Source organism: Eulemur rufifrons, chromosome 14 (assembly GCF_041146395.1).
Source record: "Eulemur rufifrons isolate Redbay chromosome 14, OSU_ERuf_1, whole genome shotgun sequence".
NCBI classification, from domain to species: Eukaryota; Metazoa; Chordata; class Mammalia; order Primates; family Lemuridae; genus Eulemur; species Eulemur rufifrons.
The window spans coordinates 9,964,082-9,987,970 of NC_090996.1; the positions used below are offsets into that span (position 1 = coordinate 9,964,082).

General features: G+C 54.5%; 1 protein-coding gene across 1 annotated transcript; it reads right to left on the minus strand.

Annotated features, from left to right (window-relative positions):
* Positions 1–10,731: 10,731 nt before the first annotated feature.
* Positions 10,732–21,460, minus strand: MUC3A (mucin 3A, cell surface associated). The gene is made up of 12 exons (XM_069486758.1): positions 21,400–21,460; positions 14,628–20,441; positions 14,332–14,520; positions 13,488–13,603; positions 13,315–13,373; positions 12,588–12,736; positions 12,140–12,205; positions 11,686–11,848; positions 11,393–11,566; positions 11,214–11,305; positions 10,939–10,991; positions 10,732–10,787 (listed from the first exon to the last, which is right to left on the minus strand). Exons 1-12 carry the CDS (start codon positions 21,458–21,460, stop codon positions 10,743–10,745), a joined length of 6,981 nt encoding a protein of 2,326 aa, XP_069342859.1. The 3' UTR covers positions 10,732–10,742.
* Positions 21,461–23,889: the final 2,429 nt, after the last annotated feature.

Here is a 23,889-nt window from a genome sequence, read left to right on the forward strand (position 1 = left end):
GATTCACTGTGTCTGGGGTTTCGATTTCTGTTAGGTGACACTGTCGTGGCATTGGTGCTTGGGTTACTCTGCAACGTTGTGCTCTTAGTAGTGTTAGTTGGGGAGTATCCATTATTAGACCCTGTGCTGTGTGTTGATCTTATGCTCTTTCCTGGTGAAGTTGCCCCAGTTATTCCTGATGTATCTGTGGGTTCAGAGAAATGGGAGAAGTTCCTTTAGTTTATTCATTTCTCCTTATGTTCATTGGCATTCATTCCTGTCACAGCCTGGCCCGGCAAGAATTTGTCAGCCCACCGTATCACAGCTCAATTCTGCTTTTCAGGGTTATAGTAATTGCCAGGTCAACTTGTGCGTATGGACTAATACCCTTTGGCGTGTGTACACATTTTTCTCTTCTGTGCAATTTAATAGTTTGTCTAGTGGGTAGTATGTCACTAATTTCCTGGGTGTTGTGATTTATCACCTGAATTGTTAATAGTATGGCTGTGAGTTTTCACAAATCTGTGTGGTAGTGAAGAACCATATTTATATACTTGTGTATACTATTTTGTGCACATTTCTCCCTGGGGACACTGGGACACATGCATTTGCTGGGGTCTCTGGCATGATGTTGAGGGGAGGGTTGTTGTCACACAAACGCCCCGCACACAATGGTGTTTTTCCTCCCACTTCGTGATTTGTAGACCACACACTCACCCTGCGTCATGTGGCTTTTTCTTAGTCTGACAAATGTCTCTTCTTTATCCTCTATATGTGACTCCCCTGTAACCTCTTACGAGGCATTTGCCACCAACACAGGGGCAACAGGAATGCTAATGCAGTCACCCATTGCCACAGAGAATTCTCTCTCTGTTCTTTTCCCTGCAGAAGCATTGACATACACAAGTGCTGGCCACCCTAGCTGGGTACTGCCACCTCTACCTGGCCATCTCCCAGCCCTCACAGCCTGCGGAGGGGCTGCCTCCTGCACTCTCGTCCCACCGCCCACTCAGCAGGCTGCAGCGATGTAGGAGGAAGAGCATTAGGCTCGGCCCGGGGACTGGAAGGCCAACTCCGTCTTCTCTGTGCCACTTAGGGCGTGTGGCTGGACATGTCGGACTCCACTTTCCTATGTGAGATGAGAATTTCATCCCTGGCTCCTCTTTAACCTGCCTATGAGATGAATTAGATCATATATAGACAGAATAGGTGACGATAGTGCCATCAGCTTAGGGGTTCTTAGGAATTCTACAGGATGGCGTATAGGGGACTCCTTAGAGAGCAGTGTGTGGCAGTACAATGAGGGGCGCAGAGGCCCCCCCAAGGGTAGGGCAGGGTAGGAGTCCACCGAGGGGGTGGCCACTCCCTCCGCCTCTTGCTGAGGAAGGCTTCAAGGAAGAGGTAATACCTAATCCATTATTTTTTCCTTCTTCTTTTAAAAAAAGGAGTTTCTTCGGTTTACTCATAAATTTTACTGGACTTTTTTAGTTATAAAAGTAGAATATGCTCATTGTCACAAGTCAAACAATGAAAAGGCATATAAAGGCAGTTTACGAGATGGATCATCACCCTAACTGACTCACAGAGAACAAAGAGGGGTGGGACAACCGGCATCTACTGGCCACTGGTGGGATCCCTGCACTCGCCCTATCACAGGACCTCCTGCGATTGGGGCAGTGGGATTCTGCGACTGCCGTGGGATGCCTTTGCCTGTAAACTCTGAGAGCAGAGAACCTCTCTGCCCCGAGCAATGCTCAGCGAGAAAGTCTTCAGTACATGAGCCAGTGAACACTGCAAAGTCCACCAGACACTTTCTCTTAGTTACCGAGTATATCTTCGCGACCACCCTGCAAGGTAGACATTGCTGTTCCTGTTTTAGCCACGCATCCAGGTTCTGAGGTTGAATACTTTCCCAAGTCACTGCGCTTGTAAGACAGAATTCAAGCACATTCTAAAGATGGCTTTTACTTTTAGTAGGAGGAAAGTGTTCGGGGAGTTAAGCGGAGGAAGGGAAGGGTCTCAAGGCAGGGAACAGCATGTGTGGAGGCTCAGAGGCGAGTAAGTGCTCACTGCGTGTTTGCAGTGGGGCTGAGGGAAGCTGGGAAGGTGGGCATGAACCCAGCCTGGAAATGGGGTTTGGACTTGACTGAGCAGCAGTGAAGAGCGTCCAGCAAAAAGCTGTGATCCCAGCTGTGCCTTGGAAGCTGTGCATGAAGGGGCCACAGCAGTGACACAGTGGACCACCAGGGGACCCCAAAAAGACAGGGACACTCTGTGGAGTGGAGGGGACTGCTCTGGACACCTGCTCTCTTTTGTCTTTATTCCTGGACTCATACTATTTTCTCCAGGCTGCATTTTGTTACCATTTGATCCGTCCTTAACCACCCACATCTCCATGACAATTGCCCTCCTGGGTCCCTGTCTGTCTCATTGTCTCATAGAGCTGCCCTTCCTCTTCCTAGAATCTTTCATCTGCCCCATCCCCTCCTAACTGTCCTTCTCTCTGGCTCTTCCCTGCTCACCATCAAAGTGGGAGACCCAGGCTAAAGGTTTGGGCTCTGCAACCCCCCTTCCTCCGGGCAGGCAAGCTCCTCCATGCCACGGCTTTTCGTCCGCTGCGGGAGGGACAAGGGAACAGTGCCCTGGTGAAGAGGTTCACATCCCTCTCAGCCCAGGATTCTGGGGGCAACAGTGTCCTCAAAAGATGTGGGAGAGCAGGTGAGGCTTCCCTCCCAAGGTCAACCTCCAGGGTCAGAGTGCAAAGGCAAAGCACATTTCTCCTGCACAGAAACTCAAATGGCAACCAGTCTATGAGAAGTAAAAAATAAATACACTTTACCAGGAAGCAAAGAAATTCAAATCAAAGCAAGATACTATTTATTTTTTACCTATCAAATCGCCCCAACACAATGTTAGATGACTGTAATAGCTGGTGTTGGTTGGGGCGTTCTCGTATGATGTCAGTGGACATGGATTTGCTATCACAGTTCTAGAGGATAATTTGAAAACATGCCTCAGGGACCACAGGAATAGTCATACCATTTTAATGATGCCATTTCTTGTGACTCATCTCAAAACAATCTGATGCAGATAGAAAAAAAAAATTATACAAGAATGTTTACTGCATCATTATCTATTCTAGTGGAAAACTGGAGTAATCATCTCCAAGAATAGACAAACACCAGATTGGTTAGATGACCTCAGTAGTCCATAGAACGGAATCACAATCAGCCATTAAAATATAAACTGCCCACAGAATAAATCTAAATACACATTGGGAAATAAACCAAAATGTTAACAATGTTTATCTGAGTGATAAGGTTAAGGGAGATTTTCTCCTTTTTGTTTGTCTATGTTTTCTGAATGTTTCACAACAAATATGCCTTCATTTTATAATTTTTAAAACACAATAAATGGCCTGGTGCGAGGGCTCACGTCTGTAATCTCAGCACTCTGGGAGGCCGAGGTGGGAGGATCGCTTGAGGCCAGGAGTTCAAGACCAGCCTGAGCAAGAGTGAGACCCTGTCTCTATAAAAAGAAAAATTAGCTGGGCGTCATGGCACACGCCTGTACTCCCAGCTACTGGGGAGACTGAGGCAGGAGGATCGCTTGAGCCCAGGAGTTTGAGGTTGCAGTGAGTTATGATCATGCCACGGCACTCTAGCTGGGGCAACAGAATGAGACCCTGTCTCAAAAAAAAAAAAAAAAAACCCAACAAAAAAAGAAAAGAAAACAATGTATATACAATCTTGGAGAAGCCAGGGAAAATCACTCACTGTTAATGTATGCCAAGCTGGGCTTCCCCAGACCTTCGTGATCAAAACACTTTAAAACATTTACCTATTTGCCCACCTTGCATCTGGGTCATTAAAGATGCCAGCCATCTCTCCTACTTAGCATGTACAAGTTTGGTACTTTCTTGTTCTATCTAAAAGTTACGACGTGGCATCTTATTAAACGAGTAAAGTTGAGTACTTTCTTGCCCCACTTATAGTTTTTTATTGCATCTTCATTCTACATGTACTTGGATGTTTGTTTAAAACAATTACTATTTAATGAAGGCAGCAGGTTTGTCAGGAAAATCTTTTACATTGTCGTGTTTTTTTGTTTGTTTGTTTTGTTTTGTTTTTGAGACAGAGTCTCACTCTGTTGCCCGGGCTAGAGTGCCGTGGCATCAGCCTAGCTCACAGCAACCTCCAACTCCTGGGCTTAAGCAATCCTCCTGCCTCAGCCTCCCGAGTAGCTGGGACTACAGGCATGCGCCACCATGCCCAGCTAATTTTTTCTATATATTTTTAGTTGTCCAGCTAATTTCTTTCTATTTTTAGTAAAGATGGGGTCTCACTCTTGTTCAGGCTGGTCTCAAACTCCTGAGCTCAAACTATCCTCCCGCCTTGGCCTCCCAGACATTGTCGCGTTCTTGGTGAAAAGCGTTAGAAAGCACCTCGGACAAGTCTGAAGACCGCCCCCAAGCTATGAGACTGCCCCCTCCTACCACCCCCAAAACACACGTCTGCCTGTGGTGATATCAGTCAGTGGGGTCCCCAGCAGCGGCCGCCCCCCACACCCCTAAGAGGCCGTGGCTGTGTTGGTAGCCCCCCGTGAGGCGTGGAGTGGGAGCCCTGATGTGTATCCAAGATCAGCCTCTACACAGCTGTGTGACTTTATGCAAGCCAGTGGACCTCTCTGAACTTCCATCTACCCCTGGAAAATGGGGATGCACAATGCCCACCCTGACCACCCTGCTCATTCTAGAATAGTCTACAATCTTACAGGGCCACTGGGATGAGCTGTAGTCACCCAGTCCTGGGTAGGCATTCAGCCTTGCCACACATGAGCTCAGTGGCCTGGGTCTGTTTCCTTTCCTGAAAGGTCATTCGTGCTTGGCAGAGTTGCAGTGAGACAGGACTGGGGCCACGCTGGCTCTCCCCTCTCGCCACACACACCCACAGCGAGTGGAGGGGCTTCCTGACCTTCTAGCGCCAGCAGGCAGTGACACTGCCTCCCTAAAGTGAGAGCCACCTGGCTGCCACTGAAGCCTGGTGGAGTGGGTTGAACTGTGTCCCCACAAAAGATATCTCCAAGTCCTGACCCCTGGTACCTGTGAATGTGACCTTATTTGGAAATAGGGGGCTTTGCAGATGTAATTAAGTTCAGGATCTCTAGATCAGATTTAGGATGGGCCCTAAATCCAAATGCTGGTGTCCTTGTGAGAGAAAAGAGGAGATTTGATGCACAAGGAAGAAGACAGATGAAGACGAGGAAGAGATCAGAGCGATGCTGGCAGCTACTAGAAGCTGGAAGAAGCAAGGAAGGATCTTCCCCAGAGCCTTTGAAGAGAGGGTGGCACTAATGACAACCTTGATGTTCAGGCTTCCACACTGTAAGAGAATAAATTTCTGTTGCATTAAGCCACCAAGTTTGTGGTTATCTGTCGTAGCAGCCACAGGAAACTAATGCACATAAGCATCCCAAGTATAACAAGTGATAAAGAATGGGGCTTCTAGAGCCAGAAGGCTTGGGTTCAAGTCCTGACTTTTCCAAGTAATGAATAGGAGACCTTGAGCAAATTATTTACAAGCTCTGTGCCTCAGTTTCCCCATACATAAAAACAGAAATCAGTAACAGAACCTTCTTCCTAGGGTTGCTGTGAAAGCTAAATGAGATAATAGATACTTAGAACGGTGTCCAGCACATAGTATCCCTCAATGAACAACAGCCAATTGTACTATTAATATCATGCCCAGACTCCCGGGTCACTGTGGCTCCCCAGGGAATATGTTTATCAATATTCCAGTTCTCTTCATAGCTATGTATGGCTTTGTCAGTTCTGAATTTGTCTAAAGCCTTTGAGTATCTATTAATACTTCCTATACTGCTTCTCAACAGCCACCAAACTCGAATGCCCCCTCTCCTTGTAGCCTCCGAGGTCCCCTCTGCCCACTTTCAGCTCTGGGCCCCTCTCGCAGCTTCAGCACCAGCTTGGGCTGTGGCTCTTTCTGCACCGTGCCCATGACAACGCCACTAAACAATCTGTTCATCATGCCTCTTCCAGAGTACCTGCCCAGCTATTTGCTAAATGAGTAACTTTATGACTTTCTATAAAAAAACAGCACTTCCTTTTAATTGCTCTAAAGCAATTAAAACGTCATTTTGAAACATCGTGTGTGTGTCAAAGGTTGCCCTTTGTCTATTGTGAACAAATCCCTTCTCACCTTTACCACACTCTTCCCAATTTTATAGAGGGTGAGCATTGCCCTCTCCACCTTCCGCTTTCCAGGCTCAAGAACTCTGGTCCCTTCCAGCCGCTGCCCCAGGCCTTTGGGACAGACACTTTGTCCCTCTCCCTTGTGAACACACTGGAACTTCACGTACACAAAGCAGGATACAGGTTCCAGTCCTCATTTGATCCCTGGCATTTTTCTGTCATTTTGTGGCCTTTGTCTCCCCTGCAGCACGTGGTGAATGTAGAATTCTAGACTGTGCCCCTATTCCTGGAGGCCCTTATCTGAGCCACAGGCCTCCAGGACAGCTCCACCCTTAAACTCCACATCACCCCAAGCTCAACAGGCCCAGTTGGAGCCACTGTCATCCACCAAATAGTGGCTCCGGCCCTCCCAGTCAATACGGCCTGCTGGACTGGCCATCTCGCTGCCCCCAGAGCCCACCATCAAGTGGAGCCTCCATTTCCAGGGGAGTTGGGTTCCCCGCTAAGCCCTCACGTCCTCCTTCTAGGACGGCTCTCAGGGCCTCTCCGCGGGCCTCCCTGATGCTGCGTCCCCAGCCTTGCTCAGCCCACCGAGGTTCCTCTGGTGTCTAAAAGTTTCAGCCCAACTTTCCTGCTCCGGTCACCCACAAGCACACCAGCACCACCGCGCCTTCTCCACCCAGCCTCCCACTCCGTCTGGCACGTGCCCCTCACCTTCCAGGGCATTCCTATGCCCTGGCTCCCTGTGTAGTCGTGGAAATGCTTTTCCTGCCTTCTCAGGGTGGTCTTCCTTCGCCCTGCTGTCTGCTTGTCCAAACCTGCATCAGTCCTCAGCCCGAATTGGCGTACCCAGGGGTGCGGACAGTAGGAAGGAAAGAAAGCTACAGATGCCACCGGTGGTCTCTGACCCGACATCTGAACTGTCCCCCCAAAGACCCAGAATATATGCCTGTTGGAGGGGTGAGGGGACTGCAGAGGACTGAGGTCCTCCAGAAGGAGGGTAGGCCCCCCGCAAACCCAGTGTCAAAGGGTGCTGTGTTAATTATTGGCTGTGCAGACCCAGGCAAGTCACCCACCCTCTCTGAGCCTGCGTTTCCTCTGTCCTGACTTCCTTACACAATTCTCCCCGTGAGAATCGTATGAGCTACGCGCTGTGAAATGGCTTTGTAAATGGCGCAGCCCTCCACAGGTGGGACACAGGGGTCGCCGGGGATGATCAGACCTTCCAGAGCACTCCAGAAGGGCCCTGCTTGCCTGGCCTCACCCTCTCCTCTGCTCTCTGCACTGATTGTAGGTAGGTGTTTTCCCTACTCTTTTGCGCGTTAACAGATTCACCTGTGTTATCTTTTCCACGTGATTATAAGCATCTGAGGGATGGCGCCTTTGGCTGCAGCTGGCTGTCTCTAAGGCGTAGCTGGGCCCACAGAGTGATGCCTCCATCGTCAGCATCACCACCACCACTGTCCCCTCAGGTCACCTGGCCAGAGAGAGCTCCCAGGACCAGCAAGGCCAGGCCTGGCCAGCAGGGGTGGGGAGGGCACCCCCTAAGATCGACCCCCTGCCCACAGCTTGCTATTCTCCATACATTTCCTTAGAGGGACTCTATTATTGATGTCCTCTCATAATGTCCCAAAACCCCCACAATTTGTCACTCCAGCACTCGCTCCTGTCCCGTCAGCTCCCCTGAGCATGTCTGGGTCGGGGGAGGACAGGCCGAGTTCCTGACTGGGTGGCCGAGCTTGCCTCTTGGGTTACCTCACGGGCGCCCCGCCGGGCTCCAGAGACCCCTACTCCAGCTCCCCTGCCCCTCCCCACCCACCCCATGGGCTCCAACTCAAGGTCTCCCTCTCCTGCCACCCCTCACCCCTGTCCACCCCTTCCCTGGGGCTCCTCCGTGCCTGAGGGGAATTGGCCTGCACCTGGTCACTTCCCACACATGGCCACGAGAGGCACAACAAAGACCCCAAGCCTGTGTCCCCTCCCTCAGACCCTCAGCCATTTCTAACTAGAGGGGCTCCCCCAGGTTAAGAGGCAAAGCTGTCAGACACCCCAGGACTCCCTCCCCGCCACCGGGACAGCAGCCTGTGCTGTGAGTGCCTCTGTGACCTGGGAGGACCTGGCCCTCGGAGGCAGCGCCGAGGATGAGGGCAGGCCGAGACTGCTGTCTACGTGACGAAAAGCCCCTTGTCCTCTGGGGCAGCCGGCGGAGCAGGAGGGGTGGATTTCAGTGGCCCCTGAGGCCGGGGCTGTGTGCAGGGCTGTGACCTGCACAGCCACAGGCACCCGCAGGCCTCCAGAGTGACCCCTGTAGGACCGCAAAGGCAGGATGAGGTCACAGCACAATCTCCAGCCTTTTGGCAGCCCCCTTCCTTGCAAAGGGAGGCAAGGAGGCCAGCCCCCCCGCCAGCCCCCAAGCCCCCCAGCACCAGCCCGGGCGCACTCACTGTTTGCCTCTGCTGTTGTAGCAAGGGTGGCGGCAGATGCCCAGAGCCGGAGAGCCAGCAGCAGGATCCAGATCACCAGCATCTCCCGGGAGGGACCCTGGCAGCACCGTTTCCCTCGTCAGGAGGGACCAAGAAGTGAGAGCCTCCCAAGAAGGGACCGGCTATAAAAAGGACACCGGAGACCTTTGCCTTGAGGAAGGACAGTGCCTGGCCCAGGGTGGAGGTGAGGTGATGGCATGAAGTGGGCGGTGTATGGTGACCACAGGGAGTGGTGACAAAGGACAGCCTGTCAACCTCCTCCCCTCTGGCTGCTGGAGCACTGACTGCCCTGAGCCAGGGTCTCCTCAGGGGAAGCCAGAGTCACAGTGGGGCAGGGCCAGAGGGAGGGATGGAGGCCACGGGTGTGACAATGAGCAATGGGTGCCAAGGGGCAGGGGCCCCAGCGAGAGGGGGCCGTGGAGGGAGGGGCAGCCAGCCAGAGGCCAGGCCACGTGAAGGGACCTCACCCTGCCCCACAGAAGCCTCTCTTTTGTCCAGCCTTTCTTCCCCACCACCCAGCCCAGATGGCCCTTCCATATTTCCAGTGCTTTCCCCCAGGGCCCAACCCCTTTCTCCTGGGTGGGGTGTCCACTCACACCTGAGACTTTATGGTCCTGGTCCCCACCTCTGGCCGGAGAGAGGTGAGGAAAGGCCACGGCCAGTCCCTGCCTAGGGCAAAGGTTGCAGGGGCCTCTCCCAAACCCCCACCCAAATAGCCAGGGGACAAATCATTCCCGACCCTCCTTAGCTGCTCAGTTCCCCACAGTGAACAGGAGGGCCCGCCCCAGCGCAGACAGGCCCTGCTGTGAGCGCGTGTTTGCAATCAGGGCTTGGGGGGCTCGAGGTGTTTGGGGAGGCCCATCCTCACAATAGGCCCCTAGCCCGGGCAGCCCCACCCACATCGCTGACCCAGCATCAGGGGTCTAATTCCTCCCAAAGCCCCAGCCCTAAGCTCCCAGGGGGCCCCATACCCACGGACTCCCTAACAAAATGGTTCCCCCAATCCTATGTTCTCCACGAGGACAGTCATGGCCCCCGAGGGCTGCCCACAGACCCCTCCCTCCTCCCTCGCCTGGAAGTCCCTGTTCTCCAACCAAGTAGGGTCCACCGGGGTGAAAAGGAGAGAGACAGAGCAGCTTCTTTTACAAAAAGGACTGTATTGTGTTTCCATGGAGAACGGGGACTTGCCGACCTCTTGTCCCCAAAGCAGACCTTCCTGGCAAAGGAGGTTCAGGGCTTGGGGCTCAGAGGTTACTGCTGGGCTGGGGGTGACACCAGGGAGAGGGAGGGAGGAGGGCAAGGTGGAGGGGATGGGAAAAAGGCAGCGGTAGGCGAGAGAAGAGGGAGGGCTGGGGAATGAGGAGGGAGGACTGAGGGGGCTTCCAGGGCTCAGGGCCCCACTTCCCCTCATCCTCAGGGACCTGGGCAACTCACGCCTTCCCCCCACCCACAGGGATGGGGCCCTTGGGGGCGAGGGGAAGGAGCAGAGCCTCAGAATGGGAGCTGGGGGACTGGGGGTCTAAGACACAGAGGGTGTCCGTACCTCGCTAGGGACGGGGTTCGGGGTTCGGGGAGGAGGGAGGATTTAGCGCTGGGGCTGAGGGAACAGGAAGGGGAAGGGGCACTGACTAAGGAGTGGGCTCGGAAGGGTAGACGATGTAAGGAATGAGAGCAAGGAGTTAGGAGAGGGTGGGCCTGAGACGGGGCACAGGACATGAGGACTGGGGGAGCCGAGAGAGCCCATGGGAACATGGGGACTGGGGCAGAGAATTAATCGAGCAAGCCCACGTGGTTTTCACAATAACTAGGAGGTATCAAGACGAGCATGTTGTACCCACTTTACAGGTGAGGAAACCGAGGTTCGGAGAAGTCATTGACTTGCCCAAAGTCCCACAGCGGAAGAGCCTGGATGTGAACTGGGTCTCCAGGTGGGTTTTGGCCAAGTTGGGAGAAGGATGGGATTCAGGGGGACAGTCTCATTTTACCCAAGGGCCCCAGGAGCCTGGGCTGCACAAGTCCTCAGGCCGCTCTTGAAATGGTCGCAGTGCAGATGGTTCCATCCTAGGCAGGACTCACAATGAGGACGGCGAGTTCACCTCAGGTCTCTGGATGTTCACCTGCCACAGAGTGGGAACAGGAAGCCACCAGCTTGGCTGGGGGGGCCACAACCTCCCGATCCTAGCCCAGCCCCTGCCCTGGTGGGGGTGGGGGAGGGAATCCGGAACTGGAGCTGGGAGAGCGCCTTAGGTCCCCCCTTAGCCCCCTCACCCTGATACTGGTGTCCACGTTCTCCAAGGCCACACGGAAGTTTTCATCCTTGACTAGAGCGAGAAGACAGGAGCGGAGGGGAGGACAGGGGAGGGGGAACGTGAGGAAGGCCAGGCCTCAGGGCTCAGGAGCCAGCGCCTACCCTCCTGCCCTCTGCAGGAGGGGCTTGGGGGATAGGAAGCGTGGACACAAGCCCCCTAGAACCAGATATTCGTCGGTTCTCGCAGTGGTGCCCCAGGAAACCCCTACCCGCTTCCCCAGGAGGTGGGATTCACCTGTCTTGTCGTCCTCAAAGCCCATGTTCGAAAAAGTACCCACGTCGTCCTCATTCCAGGTCTCGAGCCACTTCCTGTCCTCCTCCCAGGACCTAGGTGGGGCCGCTGCGCGGTCAGGCAGGGCCGCCCCGTCTGGGACCCTTTGCCGCCCCGCGCCCCCTCCAAGCCCGCGTGCTCACCTGCCTTGGCGGCCGCCCCTCCTACGGCGGCTGCGCGCCAGCACGACACCCAGCGCGAGCAGCAGCAGCAGCAGCAGCGCCGCGGCCCCCGCCAGGCCCCCGATCAGCGCCCTCCAGCGAACAGCCACCTCGCAGCGCGGGCCGGAGAACCAGAGCTCGTCGGTGGAGAAGCACCTGGGGGCGCGCGCAGGCCTCAGACCCCAAGCACCTGCACGCCGGTCCGAGCGCGGGGCGGGGCTAGGGGCCGTGGGCGGGGTTGTGGGCGGGGCTCCCGCGCAGGGGCGGGGCCTCACCGGCACGCGGGACCGCTCCTCTCCAGGACGCACTGGCCCTGGTTGCAGTCGATGGCGCCGTCCACGCCCGATGTGCATTTGGTGACGCAGCGGAGCCGGTTCAACTCCACCAAGGGGAAGTAGAACTCCTCATAGCCCTGGGGTGCGGCGCGGCGGCAGATGGCTGGGGGTGGGGAGGGGGTACTTAGGGACCTGAGAATGGCGACTCTGAAAACGCATGGGGAGGACTACATTTCCGAGGGTGAGTGTCGTGGGGTAGACCCTGGGATTAGATGAGAGGAAGGCCCTCATCCTCCCCTCACGGTCCCTGCGGGTCCTCCGGTGGAAACCGCTAGCGAGGGCCACCCTGGGCCACATCACTTGCCTCCCCCAGAGGGCTTCTCCCCACCCACCTGTCCCTGGTGGGAGGGGCTGTGGCTGCCTGAGGCCACTCAGCCCTTTGCCCCACCCTCACCTTCTGGGGTCATCTCTGTCCTAGTGTTGTTGTTCACCTTGATGGAGTCAGGCTTAAAACACAGGGCTGTGGGGACACGGACACAGATGGAATGACTGGGTCTGGTAACGGGGTGAGGGCCAGGAAGCAGGACGGGGGTGGGGTACTGGAGGGCTCTCTCAGTGTGGGGATTGTGGAGGCACCGCAGGGAAGACTCCTACTGCCTCCTTCATCTCCCCCCATCACAGGGGTCTGCAGCCATCCTGGAAACACTGCGTGTAATTGTCAGGGTCTCTTTCTCTGCACCAAGTCCTGGTGAGACCCACTCTAGCCCAGCCTTGGCCCCCTTTGATGTGGACCTGTGCCCCTTCTCCCAACCTGCCAGAGATACCACGGGGCTGCTCCTGAGCCCAGAAGGCCCCGGACTGAGCTGGAGCTCCAGCCCCACCCTCCCTCCAGCTGTACTCACTCTGTTTGCTGTGGCAGCTGTCCCCATCCTGGCTGGCATTCTGAAGCTCCTCTTTCAGGGCCGTTTTCACCTTCTCGTACTCACTGTCCAGCTGGGGGCTGAAGGACAGCTCCAGCAGGACCAGGTAGTCCACCACGATGCTGCCACTCCTGAAGGGTCAGGGGCTTTAGAGGGGGCCCAGGCCCAGGGCACATAGGTTCTTGGAGGGGCACCTCTAGGACCAACCATAAGGGCATGGGAAGGGGGCAAAGGTCATGAGATAGGATGCCAGACACATCCTTTTCAGAAGGGGCTGCCAGCAGCTTCCCTGACTTGGTCGGCCTGGAAGGCAGGACAAGGAGTAATTGACTTTCGCTTCGTGTTGCATTGAGCTGCCACCAACCACGCTTCCCAGGCTCTCTGCCCCTCTCTCATGCTGGCCCACCCAACAGAGCAGGGGCCAGCCAGAGGGAGGCCACGTCTCCATTCCAGACACCACCTCCCCACATGTCCCTGCAACCTCTCCTTCCAGGGTGCTGAAGAGGAGGGTGCCACTCCCCCCTACCAGGGAGAAATGGGCCCAGAAAATGATCACAAAGCTACCCATGGAGTGACACCGTTGCATACTCCCTCCACACATCTCTACGAAACCTGACACTTCCCAAAGCAAGGGGCGGATTCTGTAGCCTTCTTTGCACCCCTTTCCCCCACCTGACACTGCCTCCACATCCCCAGAAGAGTCTCCTACCTCAGGGACAGGATCTGCACATCCTTGAACCCCTGCACGTTTTGGTAAATCTTCTGCATCTGAAATGCCAAGGATCCCCTGGGCTTGTATCTGAACCTGCAGGCCTGAGGGCACCCAGGGGCCCAAGCCTAGTCCGGGAGAGGACCCTTAAGTTCCCCTCCCCGTCCCCTCACCTGATTCCGGAAAGTGTTGCTGAAATCCCTGTAGGCCTTAGAAGTGTTGTCATGGAGGTCTGGGGAGAACACCTGGTCGACAGACACCTCCATGCCCACTTCAGCGTCCACTTTGTCTGCACACAGCATGCACAGCCCCGGTCACTGCACATCTGCCCCTGTCTGACATTGCCACCACCACCATCCCGCCCCATGGACTCCTGCCACTGCCCCTTCCACGGTCCCTGTGGACTAACTGCACAGCAGCAGGGACAGAGGAGGACTCCAGGGATGCATTGTCTGGGAATGAGGGAGAGAAGTCAGGAGGGACTGCAGTTGGTATACAGCACACAGGACGTTCTGCATTCAGGCTGTGGTCCTTCCCTGCCTGCCCCGTGGTGGGCAGAATAATGGCCCTCAAAGATGTCTCTGTCCTGATCCCCAGAACCTGCGGATATGTTATACCGCACGTCGAGGGAGAATCAAGGGTGCAGATGGAATTAGCTTGCTAATCAGCTGACCTTAAAATGAGAAAATTAACATCAACTATCTGGGTGGGCCGTGGTAAACACAAGCGTCCTTAACAGTGGGAGAGGAAGGCCACTGGACACGAATACAGCTCCAAACAGCCCAGACCTCCTCCTCTAAAGAAGAGGCCCCAGGAGGGAGTGTGGTCCCAGTCACCTCCTGAAGGATGGAGAGGAGGCATGGTATGAGGCAGTGGAGGACATGGGAGAGACGGCAGGAATAGAAGGATTAGGCAAAATGGCATGGGTGCCTCCAGGCCACACACAGAGCTGGACCCCAGGGAGCACCAATGGCACCTCCAGGAGGAAGTGCAGAGGGCGTGGCTCTGGCAACTCACCCAGATCTATCTGTTCCACAGCAAACTCGCAGCGGGAGCCATAGAAGGTGCTGGGGCACTGGCACTTGAGGCCATCCCATGTGCCACCATTCTGGCACCTGATCTCCTGGAACTGACAGCGATCCCCAGAGTACCCCGGGAGGCAAAGGCACAGGCTTTGTTCCCAGGTGCCACCATTGTCACAGGTGCCTGGGAAGCACAGGAAGAAAGGGAAGTTCAGGATAGAGCCTGACCCTGGTGACACAGGAATTTAGCAGGAGAGGGAGGAGAGGAAACAGGGAGGCAGGAGGTCCAACCTGGGGTAGTGGTCAGCCTTGTCTGTGTGGTCATCTGAGAAGTGGTCGAAGTTGTCTTGGGTGACGTAAGAGTGGTGGGAGTCTGGGTGGTAGGCACTGCTGTTGCTGAAGTCCTCGTGATTAGTGGGGTGGGGTGTGTCAACTTGCTTGAAGTCATCATGGCAGTTGGACTGTGAGGCTTCGTGGTGAGACCAGGCATGCGTGGGGGGGTTGCCAAGCTGGTGGTGCTCAGCCAGGTCTCACTGGTGGGTGTGTGGGTGCTCGTCAAAACTGGGCTCATGGGAACAATCCCAGTGCCATTAGTTGGGATGATGGCAGGCTCACTTTCCAGAGCCATGGGAGTAGAAGTGCCCGTGGTTGTAGGAAGGGCAGTTCTCATACTGGTGGGACTAGGAGAGGTGACCATTTCAGTAGTAAAGGGGAGGACGGATAACGGGGTGGTGGGAGAAGTAACTTCACTGCTGGGACCAGTTTCAACACACGGAGTTGTGGGAGAGGTAGGGACTATGGTGATGGTTATAGTTTCCAGACAGGGTGTAGTGGAAGGAAGAGAAATATAAGAAAAGGGGGTTGTTTCAGTGGGAGTTGTGATCACAGAGGAGATGGTGGGAGAAGTTCTGGTAGTTGCAGAGGAAGACAGAGTAGGAAAAGCTGGGACAGAAGAAAAGCCTATATTTTCTGTACTGGACACGTGTGGGGAGGAAGGAAGAGAGTGAAAGGTAGTGGTGAGCACTGTCCTTGTGTTGGTGGAGGACAGAGAAGGTGACATTATTATGGTGGGTATTGAAGACGAGATGATTGTACCGAAAGACGTGGTTATTGCATTTGTAGACGTACTCATCCTAGTAAAAGATGGACTGGTGTACTGACTTGTAGATGTGAGTGAAGTTTGCATGGAGGGGGTTGAAAGAGAAGTTTTCAGAGTGAACAAATGTGTGCTTGCACTATGCGCATGTGACGTTGACATGATGGTGCTGGCATCGGTTGATGGAGTAAGAGTATGAACAGAGGAGACGGAGGAATCTGTGCTGCCAAGGACAAGGGTGGTGGGCACCTGAGATGTCTGAGTCCCTATGTTAGATGTCAATATAGGAGGTGTAGGACTTGACAGTGAGGTGTCAGATGTGACTGCCATACTGCTTCTCCAAGTGGGCCTGGGGACAGGAGTTGTGCTCACAAGGGATGTTGACTCTGTGTGCTGCATAGTGGGGGAAGATGGAATGCTATTTGTGGGGGTGGCTGATGTACTGGGACCAGGAGGTGTTGGGGTGAGTTCTCTAGTTGTAGGCAACAAATTAGTGGGTCCCACAGTGATAGTTGTCAGTGTTGGGGTAGAGATGTCTGAACTCAGAGTGGAAGGGGTCATGGTCGTGGAGGTGACCAGGGTGCCTGCGATACTGGGAGGTGAGGTGATGGCAGTGGTGGATGTGCTGACTGTGGAGTACATGTCTGAGGAAGTGAAGCTGGGAACACTGTGTGGAGTGGACAGAGTGACTGTTGTTACCCAGTCTGTAGTAGCCATCTTTGCTGTCCCTGTGGTTGGGAGAGAGGGAGAGGAGGGTGTGAGAGGCATCGTGGTGGACTTCGTGTCTGTCACAGTGGTCATAGAGGTGATGTCAGTCATGGAGTGTGTGACAGGGCTAGTGGGAAGGTTGGGGTAGGTGGTCTGAGACGGAGGTGTAGACCTGCTGTTGGTAGTAGGGCGTGTGGTCAGCAAGGTAGACAGAGGGGCGGTGAAGGTCTCCGTGGTCCCACTGGTGACTGGTTCTGTGCTTGGAACCAGTGCAGAAAATGGGAACCTACTGGTAGGTGATGTTAAAACATTGGTGGTTGTGTGAGGGGAGCTGGTGGCTGTCCCTGAAGTCACTGTGATTGTGGGAGTGGCTGAGAAAGTGACAGGAAGAGGAGAAGTAATATCTGTCTTGAGAGAATCCATGGAAACATCAGTGGGGGGAGTCAGCGAGGCTTTCCCAGTGGATGTGGCTCTAGGGCTGGCGAAGGTGGACAGGCCTGTGGCTGTGGGTGCCACAGTGGACGGAGGTGTTTCCATAGTTGTGGATGCTGTGAGTGTGTTGGTGGTGGTGAGTGTGGGGATGGGTCCACCTGTGGTGTGGAGTGTGTGGGTGGTGGCCGGAGTTAAGGAGACAGTCTCTGTGGGAGTGGTGCTGGTAGTGGGGGAAGAGGCGAATGCAGATGTGACTGGATTTTCTGTGGTGAGGGAACTTGTCGGAAAGTTCTCAGTACTTGTGAGAGTAGTTCTCCCAGTGGGAGGTGTGGTCGGGGTCGTGCTAACAAGGGATGTGATTTCTGTGTTCTGGACGGTTGGAGAAGATGGGATGATATTGGTGGTAGTTGCTGAGGTCCTGGGAACAGTGGGTGTTGAGGTGAGGTCTGTCAACATGGTCAATGATCCTGTGGTGCCTGGGGATGGGTGGGTGATAGTTGTCAGTGTTGGGGTAGGCAAGTCTGCACTCAGAATAGATGGGGTCACTGTTGGGGAAGTCACCAGGGTCCCCCCAGTACTGGGAGGTGAGGTGATGGCAGTGGTGGATGTGCTGACTGTGGAGTAGATGTCTGAGGAAGGGAAGCTGGGAACACTGTGTGGGGTGGACAAGGTGACTGTTGTTACCCAGTCTGTGGTAGCCATCTTTGCTGTTCCTGTGGTTGGGAGAGAGGGAGAGGAGGGTGTGAGAGGCGTCGTGGTGGACTTCGTGTCTGTCACAGTGATCATAGAGGTGATATCAGTCGTGGAGTGTGTGACAGGGCTAGTGGGAAGGTTGGGGTAGGTGGTCTGAGACGGAGGTGTAGACCTGCTGTTGGAAGTAGGGCGTGTGGTCAGCAAGGTAGACAGAGGGGTGGTGAAGGTCTCCGTGGTCCCACTCGTGACTGGTTCTGTGCTTGGGACACGTGTAGGAGGAGGAATCCTACTGGTGGGTGATGTTAAAACATTGGTGGTTGTGTGAGAGGTGCTGGTGGCTGTCCCTGAAGTCACTGTGATTGTGGGAGTGGCTGAGAAAGTGACAGGGGAAGCAGAAGTAATATCTGTCTTGAGAGAATCCTTGGAAACATCAGTGGTGGGAGTCAGCGAGGTTTTCCCAGTGGATGTGGCTCTAGGGCTGGCTAAGGACGAGGGGCCTGTGGCTGTGGGTGCCACAGTGGACGGAGGTGTTTCCATAGTTGTGGATGCTGTGAGTGTGTTGGTGGTGGTGAGTGTGGGGATGGGTCCAGCTGTGGTGTGGAGTGTGTGGGTGGTGGCCGGAGTTAAGGAGACAGTCTCTGTGGGAGTGGTGCTGGCAGTCGTGGAAGAGGCGAATGCAGATGTGACTGGAATTCCTGAAGTGAGGTAACTTGTCTTAAAGTTCTCAGTACTTGTGAGAGTAGTTCTCACAGTGGGAGATGTGGTCGGGGTCGTGCTAACAAGGGATGTGATTTCTGTGTTCTGGACGGTTGGAGAAGATGGGATGATATTGGTGGTAGTTGCTGAGGTCCTGGGAGTGGGTGTTGACGTGAGGTCAGTCAACATGGTCAATGAACCCGTGGTGCCCACAGATGAGAGGGTGATAGTTGTCAGTGTTGGGGTAGGCAAGTCTGTACTCAGAGTAGATGGGGTCACAGTTGCGGAAGTCACCAGGGTCCCCCCAGTACTGGGAGGTGAGGTGATGGCAGTGGTGGATGTGCTTACTGTGGAGTACATGTCTGAGGAAGGGAAGCTGGGAACACTGTGTGGGGTGGACAAGGTGACTGTTGTTACCCAGTCTGTGGTAGCCATCTTTGCTGTTCCTGTGGTTGGGAGAGAGGGAGAGGAGGGTGTGAGAGGCGTCGTGGTGGATTTCGTGTCTGTCACAGTGATCAGATAGGTGATATCAGTCATGGAGTGTGTGACAGGGCTAGTGGGAAGGTTGGGGTAGGTGGTCTGAGACGGAGGTGTAGACCTGCTGTTGGTAGTAGGGCGTGTGGTCAGCAAGGTAGACAGAGGGGTGGTGAAGGTCTCCGTGGTCCCACTGGTGACTGGTTCTGTGCTTGGGACATGTGTAGAAGGAGGAATCCTACTCGTGGGTGATGTTAAAACATTGGTGGTTGTGGGAGGGGGGCTGGTGGCTGTCCCTGAAGTCACTGTGATTGTGGGAGTGCTGAAGAAAGTGACAGGGGCAGTAGAAATAATATCTGTCTTGAGAGAATCCATGGAAGCTTTGGTGGTGGGAGTCAGCGAGGCTTTCCCAGTGGATGTGGCTCTAGGGCTGGTGAAGGTGGACAGGCCTGTGGCTGTGGGTGCCACAGTGGACGGAGGTGTTTCCATAGTTGTGGATGCTGTGAGTGTGTTGGTGGTGGTGAGTGTGGGGATGGGTCCAGCTGTGGTGTGGAGTGTGTGGGTGGTGGCCGGAGTTAAGGAGACAGTCTCTGTGGGAGTGGCGCTGGTAGTCGTGGAAGAGGCGAATGCAGATGTGACTGGATTTTCTGTGGTGAGGGAACTTGTCGGAAAGTTCTCAGTACTTGTGAGAGTAGTTCTCCCAGTGGGAGGTGTGGTCGGGGTCGTGCTAACAAGGGATGTGATTTCTGTGTTCTGGACGGTTGGAGAAGATGGGATGATATTGGTGGTAGTTGCTGAGGTCCTGGGAACAGTGGGTGTTGGGGTGAGGTCTGTGATCATAGTCAGCGAAGTGGTCGTCCTTACAGGTGTGGGGGTGACTGCTGGTGTTATTGTAGGGATGCTTGTTCCAGGAGTTGGTGTGATTTGGGTTGTGGATGTCTCCTGGGGACTCAAGGTGGTGGCAGGTGAGGTGAGGGCAGTGGGGGAGGTGTGCGAAGGTGCAGAAGACAAAAGCCCACTCGTGGGTATGGTTACGATGCTGGCTGTCATTGGCGTAGAGCTGGTGCCTGTGGAAGAGCTCGCACTCTTGGTGCGTGTCGTTGATGAAATGCTAGGGGAAGTAGGTGTACGTTCCGGGGTGAGAGTTTCTCGGGGGGTGTCACTGGTGGGTGTTGCAGGTGTTGTTATCGCCCTGGTGGCGGTGGTGGAATGGGTGGTGGCGGTCTCTGTTTTCAACGTACCGCTGATGTTAGGGAATGAAGTTGGAATAGTGGCTGTTGTGATCAGGGCAGTCCTGGTGGTAGGGGATAAAATGTTACCAGTTCCCGTTGTTAAGAAGGCTTTTGTGGTATCTAGAGAAGAGATAGTGGCGGAGATGGGAGTAATTTCTGGGGTGGAGGACTTGGTTGTGTGGACACTTGCAGGGTTCAGGGTCGTCCTTCTTGTGGTTCCAGTTGTAGAGGAGATCATGGTGTGGAGGGTTGTGTCCGTGGCTGTGACAGAGGAGGAGGGTGGGGCTGTGGCCGTGTTGGTGGTGGGAGATGTCATGGCTGAGGTCACTTTCTCAGTGGCGGTAATAGGGGAAGTGCTGGTGACAGTTGTGGCTGGCCTCTGTGTCACGGGACTGGGAGTGTAAGAGCTGGTGAAGGACGCCTGGGTCACAGTCACACAGGTGGTGGTGGGGTAGGCGGTGGTGACTGTGAAAGTCGTTGGATATACGCACTCCGTCGTGGCTGCGTAGACAAAGACGGTGGGTGGGGCGGTTTCAACCCTGAAGACAAACTTGGACGGTGGGATTGTTGAGGTGTTGGAATCGATTGGAGATTGGATCAATGTTTCAGAAATGGGCTTATCATGAGGGTAGGTGGTGAGAGGGGTGGGTGTGTTTTCCCTGTTGCCAGGAGCAGGAGAAGAGGGCTGGGGGGGACTGAGTGCAGCGGGGGCTGCGTCGGCCCTGGGAGGAAGCGCGTGGGAGGTGGCCGTGGCCGTGGCCGTGGATACGGTTCCTGTATTGGTGGCAGAACAGAGGAGTGCACTGGTGAATCTGCAGGCCATTTTTGTCACAGCACATCATGCAGGTTACAGACCCATGTCACAGAGGGTGGGATGTGCCACGCTCACGCCCCCACCCGGGGCAGTTTGGAGCCCACCTACTCGGTTCTGGAACCCACCTACCGTCTGCTCTCTGGGGAGCAGTGAGGGACCCTCAGCCCCTCCCTGGTCTTGTCTGCATGGCAGCCCTCCTGTGCTCCCCTCCATCTGCTCCTCCCTCTCCTCCCCCTGCTGCCTAGAGTCCTCCCCCCACCCCTGCCCTCTGCTGGGAGAGAGAGAACCCAGCCAAGGCCCCACCAGGGGACAAGCTGCCAGAGGGGGCAGCTGTGTAGAGAACACCAAAGGGGAAAAGAGACGGGGCTCAGCCTCTGCTGGGATTGAGGGACATGGACCGAGGACCACACTGAGAGGCTGAGAGATGGGACAGAGAAGGAAGCTTCCAGAAAGAGCTGCGTCAGCCGGCAGGCATGAGTCCCCAAGACCTTAAGGTTTAGTGGTGAGTATTAATCACAAAAATAGACATTTTATATAACTATTCTATTTCAGCCACTGGATTAATTAGTTTACCAACCTGAACCCCCTCGCTCTATAGATATCAGGGAGCTGGCTGTGCCGGGGGTGAGTGGAACAGAGGAAGGCGGAGGCAGCCCAGTGGAAGTGCAGGGAGGGCGAGGCCAGCGTGGGCGACAGAAGGGCCAAAGCAGGAAGAGCACTCCCCTGGGGAGAAGTGACTCCCGTCCCCCTCATTCTGCTGTGTGACTCTGCCACCTGCTCAGCGGACAGGGCAGCAGCTGTCCTTGTCCCCTCCCACCTCGGTTCTCCTGCACCCTGAGCTCCCAGCCGCCCCTCCTCCACTCCCTGAGGCCCTAGAGCCACCCTCCACACCCCAGCCCCTCCCGCCTCTCCCCTCACCTGTGGCCCCTGGGGGGCCCCTGAGCATCCAGAAGAGGCCGAGGAGCCTGAGCAGCTGCATGGGCCTGGTGGGCAGGGCAGCCTGAGGGGCTGGGGGCAGAGCCAGCGCCAGAACCCAGACAGCAGCAGGGAGGTGGCACCCAGCTCCAGGTGAAAGTGATGGTTACCTGCCCTGCTAGGCGGGAGAACTGAGCACAGCCTCACCTTTGCCCCGCCCCACCTCACCCCTTTTCTCTCCACCCCTTCCCCTTCCCCTGGGCTGGGCTTCAGCGCTGTGGGACACAAGCCATGGGGTGTCAGGCAGGAGAGCTGCTGGTGGCCCAGCCCCCAGCCTGCCTGTCCCCAGGCGCCTTCCCTGGAGGCTGCCCTTCCTCCCCCCAGCCCCCACAGAGACACACTTGGCGTAGGGCTTGGACTCTGGAGCGTGGGCCAGCTCCTGCAGCCTCTACCTGGTTTCGGTTCCTCCTGCGGGGTCCAGGGTAGAACTTGCTCTCCTTCAGCTCCCACCTGTCCCTGTCTTGCCATCGCTCTATCCTGCCACCGGCAGGACCCCACAGCCAGACAAAGTAACGCAGAATTCAATCCAAAGTCATTTTAATATCTGAAGAGTCAAAGCAGGTCCCAGAATAGGAAATACAGATGACCAAAGGAAACAAACAAAAATAAGAGTTTTTATTTTTTGTTTTTTTTTTTTTTGTTGAGACAGAGTCTCACTTTGTTGCCCAGGCTAGAGTGAGTGCCATGGCGTCAGCTTAGCTCACAGCAACCTCAGACTCCTTGGCTTAAGCGATCCTACTGCCTCAGCCTCCCGAGTAGCTGGGACTACAGGCATACGCCACTATGCCCAGCTAATTTTTTCTATATAGATTTTTAGTTGTCCATATAATGTCGTTCTATTTTTAGTAGAGACGGGGTCTCGCTCAGGCTGGTCTCGAACTCCTGACCTTGAGCAATCCACCCGCCTCGGCCTCCCAGAGTGCTAGGATTACAGGCGTGAGCCACCGCGCCCGGCCGAGTTTTTATTTTTTTCTTAAAAAAATTTTACTACTTTTTATTCTTTTCTTTGTCTTTTTTTTTTTTTGCTTTTCCGTTTCCTTTTTTTTTTTCTTTTCTCTTTCTTTCTTTACTTTCAAGTGAACCCCCAAAATAAGAGTTTTGACTCAGCAAATTTTTTGACCTTCGTAGATAACCAGTTACTTCCTAGCAACTGTTAGGAAGTGTGAGCCCATCTAGTCTGAGCACAGGTGTGAAGAAGAAATGTTCTTACCCAGCTGATGGGAGTGTGAGTGGATTGGGTTGCTTTAAAAGGGCAATTTGATGGTATCCATTAAAACTTTAAATGCGTACCCTAGGACCGCCATCCCACGCTCCATCTCTGTGTCCAAAAAGCACCTCAAGGAGGCATTCACAGGGATGTGTATTGCCAACTGCTTTATTGCAATGATTGTTGCAATCCAGAAGGGCATAGTCAAGCTATGGAACCCTGTGCTTAAGTCAGAAAGAATGGTATTATCCTGGAGATACACCCGCAATGTCTTGTTACGTGAAAGCAGCAACATAGTTTGGTTAGACACAGGACACACATACATCTATATATATGTAAGTGCTTTCAAACTTTGGGAGGGGTGTCACCTACCCAGGAGCAAGTTTGAGGTTAGCTCTGAGAAGCAGGACAGGGAATTTTCATCCTTTCTCCACTGTGCTAAGCCCTGGCCTGTGCAGACTGGAACAAACACTGATGCAGTTTCTAACAGCCCAAGCCCGCAGCCCTAGGATGACCCCAGCCTCCCTTAAAGAGCTTGCCTGAGAAAGTTCAAGGCTGCCAGAAGAATTTCCTGGTTTTCCAGCCAACACCTGAGAACAGGGCCCCTGTCTCCCAGCTCTGCGGGAGGGGAAGAGTCCATAAGGCCACTTGGCAAACCCAGATGGGTTTCACAGGGCCATCCCCTCTTCCTACTTTTTGTAACGTTTCACTTCCCTGCCTCTACTGATCCCCCCACCGCCTTCCCGTTTCCATGTTCTCCCTTTAAGACACCCAGTCACCTCTGTACAGGTCAAACTTCAGTTCACACCGGACCCTTCCCTGTTGCAGTAGTTATTATTGATCAAATCTGTCCTTAGCACTTTAGCTGGCCCCGGGTTTTGCTCATCTCTGACAACTTGGAGACTATGTTATGTGTTTGAAGGTAATGGAAAAATAACTTTAACCCTCAAATAATGCGGGCTGCTGCCTCGTCCACTATGAAGCTCAAGTTCAGCCAAGACGTGACTTTCACGTGATGGGAATTCAGACCAGGAGGTGACCTCAGCCTCGGCACAGGGGGACACAGCCAGAGAGCTTGGCGAGGGTGGGGAGAGGGGGCTTGAGGGGGGTGACTGCAGCAAAGACTACAGTCCCCCGGGGGAGCATTTCAAGGCAGACGTCAGAGTGCCAGCCTCACCACAATTGGGGGTTTCTCTTAAAAAACAAGAATACAAAATTATGAACAT